This window comes from Leuciscus leuciscus (assembly GCF_965113295.1).
Source record: "Leuciscus leuciscus genome assembly, chromosome: 1".
Taxonomy (NCBI): domain Eukaryota; kingdom Metazoa; phylum Chordata; class Actinopteri; order Cypriniformes; family Leuciscidae; genus Leuciscus; species Leuciscus leuciscus.
Genome location: NC_138725.1, coordinates 19,233,274 through 19,250,224, shown reverse-complemented (window position 1 = coordinate 19,250,224; position 16,951 = coordinate 19,233,274). Strand labels below are relative to the sequence as shown.

At 38.0% G+C, this 16,951-nt stretch overlaps 2 protein-coding genes across 3 annotated transcripts in view; one reads left to right on the top strand and one right to left on the bottom strand.

Annotated features, from left to right (window-relative positions):
- The window catches only part of LOC309509052 (uncharacterized protein), a gene marked incomplete at its 3' end in the record, with an annotated part of 274,663 nt that overhangs the window by 208,647 nt on the left and 49,065 nt on the right, over positions 1-16,951 (bottom strand). The window lies entirely within an intron of this gene.
- LOC309501921 (uncharacterized protein) lies at positions 1,991-11,706 on the top strand. Of its 2 annotated transcripts, none has more exons than XM_082174206.1 (4): positions 1,991-4,561; positions 5,914-6,053; positions 7,221-8,165; positions 11,101-11,706. In XM_082174206.1, the coding sequence occupies exons 2-3, from the start codon at positions 5,996-5,998 to the stop codon at positions 8,129-8,131; spliced, it is 969 nt and encodes a 322-aa protein (XP_082030332.1). In that variant the 5' UTR covers positions 1,991-4,561; positions 5,914-5,995; the 3' UTR covers positions 8,132-8,165; positions 11,101-11,706. The 2 variants fall into 2 exon arrangements, with proteins under 2 accessions (XP_082030332.1, XP_082030331.1); XM_082174205.1 differs by having other exon boundaries at positions 5,800-6,053.

The following is a 16,951-nucleotide window of genomic DNA, read 5'->3' as shown; positions in this document are numbered from 1 at the left end:
GATCGCGAGTCAGTGTCAACTTCATCTTTGCAGCTGACACAGAAACACTTGTTTATTAATAAACAATTAAAATGTCATAATTTTTTTTTTTACAGCGTTTAGGTGCCGTTTATATGAACGCGTCACCACTGCATGAGAGAGAGAGAGAGAGAGACACACTCGCAAGGTCTCTCCCTCTCTGCCGTGCGCTCGCTACACGGTTTGCATGCGCGCTTTTGCTCGCTCGCTCGCTCTAGATTCGCAGGAGATTTTAACTAATTTCCAGGCATCATAACATTACAAAAGGCAATTGTAATATTTTTTTATTACTATTTTGGTATGATGAACATTCACCCGCCAGTGGGGCGGATAGCGTTTGGCGGGTGTTAATTTCGGACCCTGGCTGCGGGCCAATAAAAACTGGACCGCGGGCCGAAGTTTGGACACCCATGATATAGACCCAGTAAGATGGGGCTTCGAAAATTTACTACCTCGTCAGATGACGTTTACTACTTTTTACTACTTTTTACTGGCCTTAATTTGGCATAATTTAATTTACTACCTTTTACTACCTTTTACAACCCCGCGGAAACCCTGATATAATTGGCTGTATTACACATTTTTTTAGAGATAGTTCACCCAAAAATTAACATTCTGTCATCAGTTACGCAAATTGTCTGACCTATATCATTTTCTTTGTTCTGATGAACACTAGGAAGACATTTTGACGAATATTTGTAAACCAAGCAGGTCTGGGGTAGGGATGGCGAAAACAAAAAATGTTCTTAACCGACCACCGAGCCTCATTAGCCGGTTGAAACCAGTTAACCGATTAGTTTAAAATATGCTGCGCGCTATTTGAAATAACAGCCATTTCGCAACTCTGTCGCATCTCTCTGCCGCTCTGCCTCCCGCTCACACACGCGCCCCGGCGCCGCCCTTCCACTCACGTCACTTTTTTAAAATCCCCTACAGCGCGAAACATGAGTCCCGCAAACGCGGCGCCGAGGAGCTTGTGTGTAATCGGAGGACAAATATATGGCAAAAAAAAAAAAGATTAAAATCAGTACAAAAATAACAGGCTTGCAGAACCACTGCTATAAATCTCATTGACATTCTTCTACCCATATTAGATCCTGATCATGATTAATTGTTTATCCCCATATTAAGAAAATGTATGTGATAGCACATTGTTCTCTAAATTTTAACACCATCTTTTCTGTAAACAAGGATGCCGATTACAACTTATCTGAACTACTTGATCAGCAAAATATGTTTGATGAATGCCTTCAACAGATCAGTAGTGAATGGATGCTTGAGCACTATTGTGAAGATGAACTTGAATACATTGCACCTGTACAAATTCCGCTGGATCAAACAGAACGACATGGTGCGCATTTCCAGTACGTACCTCTCAAGGCTCTGCTGAGAAAGACTGCTCATAATGAGGATGTGTGGGCAATGCTTAAAGGAATAGTTCACTTTAAAATGAAAATTCTGTCATCATATACTCACCCTCATGTTGTTTCAAAGCTGTATGAATTTTTTTCTTCTGCTGAACAGAAAGGAAGATATTTAGAAGAATATCAGTAACCAGACAGTTTTTGGGTCCCATTGACTTCCATAGTATATTTTTTTCCTACTATGGAAGTCAATGCAAAACAATCCTACTATGCAAAACAATTTTTTTAAATAGGCCTATTTGTGGAAAAAAATGTGTTATATTTGAGTTACATAAAAGCTTTTTGTTTGTTTTCTTCCTAACTGTCCTTGAAATAGTGGTCAAGAACCCCATAGTGGTCAAGAACCCCAACACAAAAATGGTTTGGCCACTGATCAAAATTTGATGTTGTCATTGAAGTTCAGTACGCTCAAAATGTCCGCTCAGGACAAGTCCGGTGCTCAGAAAAGGAAAGAAAAGAGAAGAAGAAAATAGAGCCCTGGGAGATTTTCTAAACAAAAGGTTAAAAAAAGGTGGTGACGGTGAAGCTGTAACTAGTAAAGTCAACGTAGAGCATAGAACTTCATTTGGTATTTCCTGGCGCGGATTAATGCACAGGCTTGCCTAGGCTGCAGCCTAGGGGCCCCACGTGTGCAGGGGCCTCGGATTGGCCAGACAATTTTTATTTTTTATTTTTTTTATTTACTTAAGCGCAAAGGCACGGCGCCAGGATTCCAGTTTTGAATGGGCCAGACCAATTGTGGGTGGGCCTTAAATTAAAAACCTTATCGAATCACTGTTTAACCTAATAAAAATTACTGACTGATAGGCCTGTTATATTATCTGTGCGTATAGATAATATAGATTTTAATAGCTTGATGCTCTTTAAATATTTTGTTGCATTGTAAAAAGTTTCGGTGCATAGGACGGACCTATCCGCGATCGCTCTCTGTGGTTCTGACCAAAGAAGAGTGCTTTGGAATCTCCATTACGCATCATACCTGAGCTGCGTTTCCCGATAACGCTGTCTCTTAGCGCGCTACGAAGACTCATAGGTATAACTTAACTAAAGGTATACTAGTCTACCACTAAAGGTATACCATTGCTAGGCGTCTTCAGAGCTATCATCCACTCGCGAGGCAGAGGCGCTGAAAGGCAGAGGCGCTGAAAGGCAGAGGCGCTGGCGCCCTCCTAGCAACGGCCGCGCTATCATCCTGGGGTGGCAGAGACGAAGATGTGCTTGGTGATGTGGATCTCAGCTCTCTTCATTTCCTGGTTGCAGCGATGACTCTGAGACTGTGTGCGCGTTTAAGGTAGCCTACCTAAACAACGACTGTTGCAACAGGGGCCGAGGGCTGGGTTAGAAAATATTTGACGTCATTATGTTTTTTAATTTAATCAATGTTGATTATGAAAGTGAGCATGCAGCATGAGAAAGATATTATACATCATGAGATGCGCAATGTCTGGAGACATGGAGTGGGTAAAACATGATTTTGACCACTTCATTGAGTCTTGTTTTGTAGAAAGTCTCTTTTTAAAAGATTTTCGTTTTGTATAAATTGTATCTTAATTTTGATCAATGTTTTATCAACCAATTGCCTGTATTTAATAGATAAGAAGAAAATATATAGCAGACAATGTAATAAGGCGCCAACACGATCACTTGCATTGCACGTGAACTGGAGGGCGCCGAAATTCAGCTTGTGCCTCACAGATTTGAGAAATATAGGCTATCTATTATAGAAAGCTTGAAATGTTTCGAAAATATTCAAAACCAAAAGAAATAGGCTACTCTCTGAATATGTCATCTGAAATGTGCATTTCTCTCTGGCGCTCATGGCGAATCCGCATCGTCAACTTCATCTTTGCAAATGTCATCTTGCTTTTTAGACACATTCATAATCATTACTTTTACCGGTTCTTTGTGGCAAGCTTTATGCGTGCGTTCGTGCGCTTGAATGCGGCTATATGTAAACGCTCTTATAGGTTATATAGCCTAAGTAATTAAATTAATGTAAAGGGGGCGATTTGTCCACGAATGGCTTAAATGAACAACTACTAGTCGACTAGAAATTTTTTTTGTCGGAAGCAGCCCTTATTCCACATATTTTCGATCCAGGCAGCAGGCCATTCTTCTGGGTTGAGCGAGCGACCCTGCGGAATGAGCGAGCGGAGCGGAATATTCAGAAATGTGCTCTCCGCTCACGAGCTCTGATCGGAACAAACCCGAACCTCACTGTCTGCTGAACTTGCACAGAAACATCAAAATGGACATAACCAGCTTTTTAAAATTGTTCTTAAAACTAAACATTTAGACTATTTTAGCACAAAGTATGAGCTTATTGACGATTTTTTATAATTCTTGACAAATTAGAATACATTAAAAGTTTTTTTTTTTTTTTTTTTTGAAGAAAAACAAACTCATAACCGCGCCGCGAACAAAAAAAGACCCTAATTGGCCCATAAGAAAAAAAAAACAAAGAAAAAAAAAAACAAGTAGGTGATTGGGTAGATGTGAATTGGCCACCACTTGAAGGAATTTAAAGGAAACATTGTAGTGTTGGCTCTCTCTTACGCCAACATATTCGCCCGTTTCTACGCAAGAATGATAAATGAGGGCCAATGTGTGTATGCCAGTTCATCGTAGTTGCGTGTGGACCATGCATGGCACTAAATACATTTTTAGGGGGGGGCCTCACACAAAGAGCAGCCTAGGGGCCCCTGACCACCTTAATCCGCCCCTGGGTATTTCATATGGGGCAATCTCAACACAGAACTTTGCTCAAACAGTGTGTCCAGCAACAATTTGCCATAGCAAGGACTGAGATTTTGCCTCAATTTGATTGCCTGAAATTGCATGGAAGTGGATGCCGGAAAGGGGACATCGATGAAGCACATGCACAAGGGCTCTCTGTGTCATATAAATGAAACATGGAAGTGAAACAGTCACTGGCACGCACAGTGTTCATTGTTCTTCCTACTAATCTTCGTCAGCATGTCTTTACCACTTATGATGTTGACAACCTTGATGGCCAGAGCAAAGGAAACTTCTCACAGGACGAGTTCCAGGGAACTGCACTGAGTGCTACAAATCAGCTCTCTCGTGATAATCTGGGACTTAAGCGTCCTCAAATAAAGGTAGACTCTGAAGATTCATCTACACCCAAACTTCCAGACTCATATACACGCTGCACTTCTCTGTTTAGGATTGATGTTACTCATTGTGCACCGGATAGTTTGTAAACTCTTCCTTAGTTGTTTAATTGGTTTTAAAGTGGCTTTTAAAAGTGAAATTCAATGCAAAAAGTGTGTATGAAAAGGAAAAAATCAGAAGACCGTCCGTTCTGCTGCATTCTCCTACATCGCCACACTGAAAGTCAGGAATCTGTTTTTAACGGTCAAACACTGTAGAATGGGACAACATACTGTATAGGAAAACATTCCTTTTCTTATTATACCCATAGCAAGGGATTGTTAAAGATGATTGCAATATCAACACCGAAACCTAAAGACGGAAGGAGAAGTACATTAACATATTCTCCTCAGTGCATCTTTCAGCAGCTGTGCCTAGACTGTACATTACAATACTTTAATATCTCTAGTTCAACATAATTCTGTTCAGTTCATAAACTGTCAGATTAGACCAAGCATAGTAGTGGGAAGAAGCATGTTTGTCCTGTGTAGCAAATGGCACAGATTTGTGTTAGAGGTGTGAGAGACACAACAGTCCTCACTCTGCAATTCCCTCGCATCAGATTCACAGCATTAGCATACTGTGATCATAAGGCCATTGACCCTCATTTAATTCACATGAATACTTTTAAAGTGACAACTGCTGTACTAGGGCAGTAAATGGGCTAGTTATACCCATATTTCACGTCAAAAGTTCCTGTTTTCACCTCATTTATTATGCTGATGTCTTCAGATCTCCTGTAAATGGCCACTTAAAGCTCATTTCATTGGCGTCAACAGGCTGAGGTATTTATTTATTAAAGGGTTAGTTCACCCAAAAATTAAAATTCTGTCAGTAATTACTCTCCCTAATGTTGTTCCAACCCCGTAAGACTTTCGTTCATCTTCGGAACACAAATTAAGAAATTTTTTTGAGAGCTGTCTCACTCCTCCATACGCTTCTATTGTAATTGAAACTTGCCGGCCCAGAAAGTTAGTAAAGACATTGTTAAAATAGTCCAAGTGACTTCAGTGGCTCGACCATAAGTTTAGTGAGTGACGAGAATACTTTTTGTGCGCAAAAAAAAAAACAGTTGTGTATTAGCATCAGTTACTTTACAGACAAACATAAATAAATGCTTATATGTGATATATGTATAAAAACAAACTCAGTAACTGAAATATTTTATTTTTATTTTGGGCAGATCAGCTCCTCCCACTAAAATTTACTATAATTGAAGCCCCTCCCACAGCAATTACATCATCAGTAAAGCTCCTCCCACTGCAATTCACCCATAAATGCTGTAAATTCCCATCAGCTGCAAGTGAAGACGAGCATCAGAGCATCAGGAAGAGCTGAAATCTGCAAAGACTGAGTTTATTAAAGAGGACAGTGAGAACATGAGTGATCCAGAACCCTGCAGAATGAAACACACTGAAGATCCTGAAGAACAAAGAGGTTGGTGTTTATTCTTCATTCATGATGCTGAAGAACATTCATGTTAGAAACATTCAAGCACTTCATCACATTTAGATAAACAGTTCAACTATGAAATGGGTCAAATGTTATTGTTAGTTTTCAACAAATGGTCAGTAATGGGAGGTTTATACACTTTTATACCGTTTGTCAACATCAGGTCAAACTAAATATTTGAGCTATGTAACATTTATTTGCAACAATGTTGGCAATATGTTTGGCATTTTTCAATATAGTTATCATTATAATTACATTAGCAATTAACAGAGTAAACAACAAACTATAACAAGTAAATTAATTTTCCAGAATGGCTGACAGGGTTGTAAGCATAACTTAAGCAAAACTTGACTCATTTTAAAAACAGAGCATTTCTTAAAATTGTGACACAGGAAGTGACATCATCTGGGCTCTTTCTGCTGCATGATGGGAGGACTAGAAAATAATCTCAATCCATTGTCTCTGTTTTTACACAAACTGTACAGTGTTGATCATATTCATCAACTCTGTTACCAAAGTTATTATAAGAACTATTATCTCAATAAATATGACACTTATATTATTTATAATAAATACAACCTTATCAGTAACTATGAGGAAAATCATGTCAGGAGTAACAGGGTTGAGTGACACATGTAGGACACAGATAATGCTAATAAAAATTGCTAATTTAAAACTAGTTAAAGCTGCGGTCACTCTTGACTTTCAGTATGTGGAATTTCAACGCTATCCCACGACCTCACTCGTACGAATTTGTACGATTTGTCTAAACCCACATGATGGGTAGGTTTAGGGGCGGGGTCAGGGGTAGGTCATTCGTATGAATTCATACGAATTGGGCAATTCGTAAAATATATACGATTTAGCAAAAATCGTACGAGTGAGGTCGTATGAATTCGTACGAATTGCCGTGAGATCAGGCTGGGAATTTATATGGACACTGTGAACTTAAAATGATAGTTCACCGATTAGCATTAAGCTTTGTATCAGTAGAAAACCTGCTTATTACCGTAAGATTTTTCTATATTGTTTTAAAAAATAAAAATTTCAAGATCGGTGTACCTCATGATAATATTATGTAGCAGTCTTACATCATTTTTATGTCCTTTTGATGTACTGAAAATAAAAGTTAAATTTTCTCTTTCATGTCAGACCTGATTGAAGAGAGCGAAGAGAGTGAAGAACTGAGTGAAGTGGAGGAGGAGAGTGAAGAACTGAGTGAAGTGGAGGAGGAACATCATGTCAAACCTGGAGAAAAACCTTTGAGTCGCTCAAAGACTAAAAATACATTTTTAAAGAAAAGAAGAGCCAAGAAATCTACAACCTGCACTCAGTGTGGAAAGAGTTTCCCAAGCAAACATAAACTTGAGATTCACATGAGAGTTCACACTGGAGAGAAGCCGTTCTCATGTGATCAGTGTGAACAGAGATTTTCAGACAAACAAAATCTTAAGAAACACATAAAGGTCCACACTGGAGAGAGGCCGTTCACATGTGATCAGTGTGGGAAAACATTTCTTAGGGCATCAGGCCTGAAGAGACACCTGACAGTTCATATGAAGGAGAAGCCGCATTCATGTTCTGTGTGTGGAAAGAGTTTTTCACAGCGGCAACATTTACATGCACATGAGAAAATACACACTTGTGTGAGAGAGTACATGTGCTTTGAGTGTGAGAAAACTTTTACTTCAGCGAACAATTTAAAAGTGCACGAGAGAATTCACACTGGAGAAAAACCTTACAAGTGTTCACACTGTGACAAGAGATTCAGTCACTCAACAAATCTGAAAAAACACGAGAGGCTCCACACTGGAGAGAAACCTTACAAGTGTTCACACTGTGACAAGAGATTCAGTCACTCAACAAATCTGAAAAAACACGAGAGGCTCCACACTGGAGAGAAACCTTACAAGTGTTCACACTGTGACAAGAGATTCAGTCAGTCATCAAATCTGAAAAAACACGAGAGGCTCCACACTGGAGAGAAGTTGAAGTGTGATCAGTGTGGAATTATTTTCTCTATTAAATGTCACCTGAAGCGACACATGAAGATCCATGTGTAACGTGTGTAACCATCCAACACAATCTGAGATAACGGTAAGTAGTTCATCTTTATGTGCTGAGAAACAATTCTGTGTAAGTTAGTTTCCCAACAGCCATGATGAGCGAGAGCACATTTTGTTGGTTGATTGGTATCTACTAACTCATGTTCACACCAACACGAAAGTTCAGTCTGATTTTCACATGCATTTTCTCTGTTCAGACCAATGCAAAAAATAGCAGTAGATGCAAGTTCACTCTCTCGCTGTAGGTGGCGCTCCTGGAAAAGCAGGAATAAAGCACTATATAAAGCAGCGCAGCACAACTTTCTGTTTCTGACATTGACTTGTTATGGAGAAGAATGTCAAACAGTGTTTTCATGTTTTCAAACATCCGTTCAGAATTTTGTATTTGCTATGGGGATTATTAAAGGGGTGGTTGATTGTGATTTCACTTTTTTCATTTTAAATAGTGTGTAATGTTGCTGTTGGTGCATGAACAATATCTGCAAAGTTGCTGCGCTGAAAGTTCAACGTAAGCAGAGATATCGACTTTTAAAAATCAGGAAGTTTAATGCCTACAAAAACGACTCGAATGGGACTACAACGAGATACTTCCTGGGTTTTATACGTAACTAACCCATGCAAAAAAGGGGGCATGGCCATATTTCTGCGGCTTTGTCGAAGAGGAAGAGTTATAGTGGAGACTGAGCTGTAGCCATGCCGTCGAAAGTGTGTTATTTTCACCCAGCTGCCAGGTCTTCTGTGTTCGGGCTTCATACGGACGCTGTAGTTCGTCAAAAATGGCTCAAATTTATGTTTGATTATGTTCCTGAAAATTTCAATCGTAATAGCTCTCTGTGCTGCGCATTTTACGGAAGACACTACAGCTTCCAGAATCTCCACGAATTCAATGCCGGATTCAACAAGAAACTCTTACTAAAACATGAAGAAGTTCCAACCATACAACCAGAGACAACAGTAGTTGGGCCACAACCTGTAAGTAAGACTTAATCATTTTAAATGTATTTGCATGTATAATTTCAGACGTAATGTTTTAGTTTTATCAAGGACGTAAACAAATGCCAGCGCTGGCTTTAGTAGCCACTTACACGTACAAACGCGTACAAACATTTTGAACCTGAATTTGTAATTATGTACTAATTTTGTAAATGTATTTTCCATGTATATTTTGTGACGATCGATTTGATCAGGAACGTAAACCAATGCCAACGCTGTTTGTTTATAGCCAGTTAGTTCGATGCTATTTTGTGTGTATAAGACAAACGTGTATAAAGTAAAAAAAGTTAAAACAATAACTTTAAAAAACGGTATTACTCAGTCATTTATTTAGTTATATTAAATGTTTAATCAGGAGAAAACCGTATCTCAAAAGCTAACAAGCAGCAGTAGCATTTTCAAGTAACAGCATATCGAAATTCATATATAATAATAGTAGATTAGAATAGAATAATAATAATAATAAAAAATGTACCATTCAGAAACGTTTTGTAAGAGCCGTGTTTGCGGAGGTTGCTTGACTCTCTTCATTGCCGCTTTCTGGGTCTGATTCTGGCTCAAACTGATACGGCAGTATTGACACCATTATTTACATTTGACCGGAGCACATGCAACGTTCGCCCGTAAAGGTAATGGGCGTGAAGTTTCCGGACAACGTGCACTACACAGTTTAGCCAATTACAACACACCTGCCCAACTAACCAATCTGAGCCCATTGCCTGTTTCCGAGGGAGTGTTTTCATATAATCAGGAAGTCAACCGGTCGTTCAAATGACAGAGGAGAAAGCGGCTTACAATAAAGGTGAAATTTATGAAAAATAAGACAAAAAAAAAAAAAAAAAAACGAAGACATGTTATATTGCACCCCATAAACACAATCATGCAAAGAAAAAAAGCAGTAAACCACCCCTTTAAGATACAGAGATGAGAGAGACGCTTCAAGATTATTTCTGTTAATCAAGTGTATATTGGTTTATATGTGTACACAAGGGTCTGCATACAGTGCATGTGATACAAAATCAATCAGTAAAGAACGTGCGCCACCTGATTTAACGTTGCCACGCAGGTCGCACATTGAATTGCATTGTTTTGCAGTAATCAGTTGTTCCACAAGGTGGCAGCACTGGCCTGGGCTGTTTATTCCCAGTATAAAACCAAGGGGGTAATCCAGCATCCGGAAAGCGTACCTTCTATATTATAACTTTACATCTGAGGTGTTTAAAGACTCTATTTGTCCATTATTTATTTCTAAAGAAACACGACAATGTATAAAAGGCTCCATTACCTTGTATCTTACACTATGGCCCCGTAGAAGCCGGTTTTGTAAAAGTAGGCTCGCAGGCAATCGGGGGGACGTGGAGGCAAAATAATTAATCAGAATACTTAGCAAAAGTAGCTCATGGACAGCTCCTACTCACGCTCGCCGTCTCTGTGAGATTCGGAAGGGAATGATTCAGATTTCTCTCGGCACAGCTACTAGAAGACTTACAACTGTCAGACGGGTTACTCACGTCACATCTACGTCATCAAGCTCAGTTTGAGTCTGTGCAGTACGCTCGGCCATCAGGAAGTGAGTGCTTCTAATGGACTTCACTTTTCTCCGTTGAAGTCTGTGGGGTCGCTGTGTCCATTTATTTTACTGTCTATGTATAAAACCAAACTAAAGGGAAGGAACAACAACAACAGACGCCTGCATTGACAAGCGAGGGGGTCAAGAGATCGATGTAACTAGTTTAAAAGATTACAAAACATGGTTTCACTTTATTTTGATGGTCCCTTTAACACATTCTGTTGAGTATAAGTAACGTTGTACCTTCATGTCTGACTAACTCTCATTAGAGTGTTAGTAGAGTATTGGTAGAGTCAGGAGAATGTCTTGAACGTCACTTTAAACTGCATGAGTAAACCATGATTAGCTGGTTGTTTGCATAAAATATTCCATAGAAACTCACTTGATTTAATCTGTCTTTTAGACCTGATGGACGTGATCAAGAAAGAAAAATCTGTCTCCTGCAAAAGAATCATGCAAAATGGGAGAGGGACGATTTAATGTTAATAAAATTCCCAGTTATTAATTTTATATGTCAGAATGTGTGTTTCTTGTCTTTAATTTCACCACTGTAAGTTTAACCACCGTGCGCGTCTTCCCTTGATGTGCTGGATCTGTGAAACACGAGTCTGAGGGGATAGAGAAGGGGAGGTGGAAGCAAATGCATAGGCAGAGACTTGTGCCTCCATTGGTAAAATAATTAACCAATCACCATTGAGTATATCACTTTCAGCAAATAGGAGTATTGAGAAAAGTAACATGTCATTTACAGAATTTTTTTAATTTGTAAAATATATTTATATTTTACTTTAGTTGGGAATGAGATATTGACAGTCTTTTTTGTGTTATGGTAATTTTATGGTGATTGTTTCTATTATTTATATTTTCAAAATGGTATTTGTTTTTTAAATGTACACATTTCTGAAAGATACATATTTTTCATTGAATAAAAATATTCTGTTAAGCTCCAAAAATGTCCCAGAAAAGATCCTAAAGATCACAAGAACTCTTGTGTTATGGCCGGGTTGTGTTGATGATTGAATGATTAAGGTATAAGAAAAAATGCATAGCATTATTGGCGCCAATTTGCCAAACCTTTGATATTATTTTACATGTAAAAATAATATGAATGAGATTTGAGAGCATGAGGGAAGATTTTCAGAGAATAACTGATTAAAAAACACAAGTAAACAGTCAAACAATACAATTTCACACAGAAAAGTTCATAGTAATAAAGTACTTGCTTGTGGTGCAGGTGTTAGGGGTTAACCGTTTGAAAGAAGACAGAGTCAGAATTATAAAAAATTGAAGAAAAGTTTTACTGAAGATAGTTTGCAGTTTCATCAGCAGAAGTCAGCTTCAAGACTCACATAGGAGTTTGTAGGACGCCCCGTTTACAGTAACAAAGATCACAGCAGTTATACCATTTCCAAGTTCTAAGCTACTTGCAGGCTGAATGATTCTGATTGGCTAAGAAATAGATAAACATAGTAATTTTCCACACATATACAGATAGACTGAAGCATATCTCCATAGATTATGCAGCTGACGCTCAGACCCTGAAGTCAGGCACGTCGTGACCCTCCAGGTTGCAGATTTGGGTTGCTAGGCGCCAACATGTCCCGAACAACAACTCAGTCAATCTCCAACAATGCCAGTGGTTCATTAACTTGTAACCAAGAAGACTAACACACACACCGACACACAGCTTTTCCAAGGTTAGGATTTGGCCAGGCTCTAACTATAAACAGGAGTCTCGTCTCAAAACATCAAGATAACAAGTTCTTTCTCTCAGGATAGGACACTTTAGTCTAAATGGAAAGTAAGGCTTTAACTGAGAAATGATCCCTTAAATTATTCAATGACCCCTATATGTTTTAACACGTTGAAGACCTTTTTCAAACACAAACCATTTCCCTATTTCATTTCTGGAAGCCGGCCTAAATAAGCAAGCACTGTTACTGCATCCAGATATCAAATACTGAAATTAAAGACTACATGAAAAGAGCATTTCAGTAATCACACTGGTAACTTCTATAACAAAGTAAAATCTCCAGAGAAGTCATTCAACTCATTCGATATTTAGAAGGAAAAATATTGATGAATACCTTGATTACAATCACTCATTACATATACATTGAAGCAGCAGTGGATTCCAATCCACCCCCTTCACAGGTAACTTACTGTAATTCAGTGTTGCCTCTGAAATGTTTTGTGGGGCAGAACTGGGCCCTCATTAAATTATGAAATAATAATAATATTAAAAAATAAAAAAAGACATATTTGTGGAAAAAATATGTAATATTTGAGCTACATAAAAGCTTTTTATTTGTTTTCTTCCTAATTGTCCTTGAAATAGTGGTCAAGAAGGAAGAGCAGAGGAGAGGAGAGAAAGAGGAGAGGAGCAGGAGAGGAAGAGGAGAGGAGAGCAGAGGAACAGGAGAGGAAGAGGAGAGGAGAGCAGAGGAACAGGAGAGGAAGAGGAGAGGAGAGACTGTTTAAGCCTGCCCTGCCTGATATGCAACCACTGATAAACATAATTCCTTTTGATGAAAAAAAAAATGAAAAAAAAACACTTATACAAGTGTGGATTAGAACCCAGAACCTCTGTGTCAGAGAGAAAAACTTGGCAAAAGTTGGCAAAGTCTTATCAAGGTCTCATTGTAATGAAAAGGTGACTCCAGAATCTCTGAACTGAATACAAAGTGCTTAAAGGATCCCATAAGTTCCAGCAAGAACTGCAAAGATTATCAATGCTCCTCCAGTAACCCTACTATAGGAGAAAGAGCTTTGAGGCACTTAAATAATATTTTTAAGTTAATTGAGTATCCGATAGGATATTTGAGGCACCTTTAGTTTTTACTAAAGACAGGATTGCCAGACGCAAACCTGCATTTACTTGAACCCAAGTACAAGATGCCATTGGAGGCTTGTCAACCTGCAATACAATTTGGGGGGTGTAAAATGTGTAAAATGTTTCACTCTAATCAGGGAAAATTATTCTGCTGCAATAAATGTGACAATTAAAAACTAAAAGATTTAAGTAATTAAGGAACTTACATCAGCAATGAGAAAAGGTGACTCCTCTTGCTCTTTGAAGTGTGCCAACATCACAAGCTTCAATGCTAGGCCATCAGTTCCTTCTCTGTCCTTCTTTAGGGCTTCCTTCAGAACAGCTCTTACTTCCTTCCTCCACCTTGTAATCTGACTACTGAAGAAATTCAGGAGTATTTTACCATTTTTGTCCAAATCTTCATTCAGTCTTGAGTATAGTTCAACATTGGTGAGAGTGGTGAAGTGTGACAATAAAAACTTATGTGAAAAGAGAAATGGCCACTCTTTACCCACATCCAGAATGCTCGGGGAAGGCTTTGCGTTGATGTATTCCCGCTGTTTGGCATAAGTGATTGCCATTAGGTCTTCTACTCGTCCTCTCTCAGTGCCCTTAATTCCCTCTCGGTATAGATTGATATAACGCTCAGCTGGGAATTGGCAGGACCTGCATTACTCACGTATGATTGAAAGCACAGAATAGTCAGGTGAAAATAAGGTTTGACCCTAAAAAAATTCTAACAAAAGGTTTCACAGTGGCTTACCGTAGAATCAGATGTACTTAAAAAAAAAAACGAAAAGTTTTTTCAAAATGAAAAACCAGAGTCCCAGTTCACCAGCCACTTACTTGAATGTATTTCGGGAGAAGTGGATGCATTCACGTGTTGTAAATCTAACAGATCCGATTCTCTGAACTGCGTCTGCGGCACAAACTAAGATGGCGGCGCCCATCGCGCATACAGCTCAACTAACGCGATCGTTAAAAAAGTGTTTAAACAACAAAACACTTCCACTTGCATATATTTGACAATCGGAATATCAGATATTTCATGCCATATCTAACAAATTTGTGAATATTTTGAATAAAAAAGGAAAAATGACATAAAAGCAGATCATCATTCATTCAGCTCTGTTGTTGCTGCGGTGTGTCACGTGACTCGCAATGACGCGTCACCATGGAAACCATAAAGTGACACATTCTAAATAACGGTCGCCTTGAAAAACTCACGCTGGGGGGTCAGCCAGAATATTTTAAACTTACCTGTGAAAGGGTTAAAGTTGTTCAACGTTGTAAAAATGTGTATAGTAAATATTTAATTTCAACATTTCTGTCAACGAACATTTAGTCATGAATGCTCATTGTAGCCTATTTATCATTTTGATACTAGGGGGCTAATAAAGCTAATATAGACACTTACAGTGTTGCCTTCATTATAAGGCTTATATAAGGCTTTTAATTTTTTGCGTCTGGTCCAATATGGCTCTTTCAACATTTTGGGTTGCCGACCCCTGAACTAGACTGACGACCTGCCAATCTAGCCTGTGACAGCTTCATAATGAACAAATAAATATTTAAACTTAACATTAAAACATTAATCCTACCCAGATTGTTTAAAGGGATACTTCACTTTAAAATGAAAATTCTGTCATCATTTACTCACCCTCAAGTTGTTTCAAACCTGTATGAATTTCTTTCTTCTGCTGCACAGAAAGGAAGATATTTTGAAGAATGTCAGCAACCAAACAGTTAACTGGAGCCATTGACTTCCATAGTAGGAAAAAAAAATGTACTATGGAAGTCAATGGCTCCAGTTAACTGTTTGGTTACTGACATTCTTCAAAATATCTATCTTTCTGAATTTATATTCCCTTCAGATTTCATATTCAGATTTTCAATTTAAGGTTGTCAGAAATCGTTTTAAATACCTGGGGATTCAGGTGACTCGTAAATACTCTGACCTGTTCAAAGCCAACATTAGTCCTCTTTATAATCATGTCAAGTCTCTCTTCTTGTCCTGGAAATGTCTCCCTCTTTCTTTGATAGGAAGGGTGAATATCATCAAAATGAATGTACTTCCTACATTTTTAGATCTTTTTCAATGCCTTCCTATATTTATTCCAAAATCCTTTTTCACAGTTTTGCAACGGAATATTTCTTCTTTTATATATGATAAGTCAAAAATAATTAATCAAAGTCATCTTATGAAACCAAAGTGTTTGGGCGGCCTGGCTTTGCCAAATTTTCAAACCTATTATTGGGCAGCAAACATTAGGAATCTGTTATGTTGGGTGCAGCAGGATTTGCAATTAAAGAAGTCTCAGTGGGTACTATTGGAATCTGACTCTTGTACTCCAGCAACTTTAACATCCTTATTATGTGTACCAATTCCCTATAAACATACTACTTTAGTAAAAAAAAAAACCTGTTGTCAAACATTCATTAAGGATTTGGTCTCAATTACGTTTGGCATTAGACCTTAAGGACCCTTGTATTACAGCGCCTATTTTTTGCAATATATTATTTCCACCCTCTCTGATGGATGGGGCTTTTAATATCTGGAGGGAAAAAGGCCTATCTACAATTGATCAACTATACATAGTAGGGCTGGGATAAACTATTATTTTTTAAACGATTAATCTAGCGATTCTTTTTTCGATGCATCGATTAATCTAACGATTCATTTTTCCAGTCCGATTCGATTTCGATTCGATTCGATTATCGATTATCTCCCCAATCCCCATTAATTGACTAATAGCAATTTATACATGTTAATTTACATATCTGAATGAAAAAAACATGAATTCCTTAACATTGCAATGTATGTTTATTGCTCTTAAAATTCCAAAATAAAAGACTATACAAGTGCATAGTAATACATTCTTAGTCAGAGGTAGCATTCAATAAAACCTTAAAGCCTTGAAAACACATAGCTTACTGAAACAAGCTTACTGAACACATAGGGCCGAGCTTACTGAAAAAAAAGTTCTTTCAGATGAAAATAACAACAACTTGATGTCTAGCATTCAATAAAAAAATAAAAAGGTCACCCAAAATACTTGTTTAGAGCAATTGAAAGAATACAGTAACCAATGTAAACTTGGGGGCTTTAAGCTAATACAGAGAGTGCTTTTCCAACAAAAAAAAAACAAAAACAATTTACAGTGGGAGCCAGCAGCCTGTCATGGCGTCCTTCCTGAACCAACAGAATTGAACATTTATGTTGAAAACACATAGTCCTAGCTTACTGAAAAAAGTGCATCTTTGAATTCTTCATTCACATAAAAATAACAACAACGTATAGTAATACACTCTGCCACTCACCTTTTTCTTAAAAGAAATAAAATAAATACTAATAAAAAATAAAAAAAGTACTTAACTAGAATTTAATAAATGGAACATTATTGTAAAGTGTTACCGATTTGTTATACACCGATTCAGACGT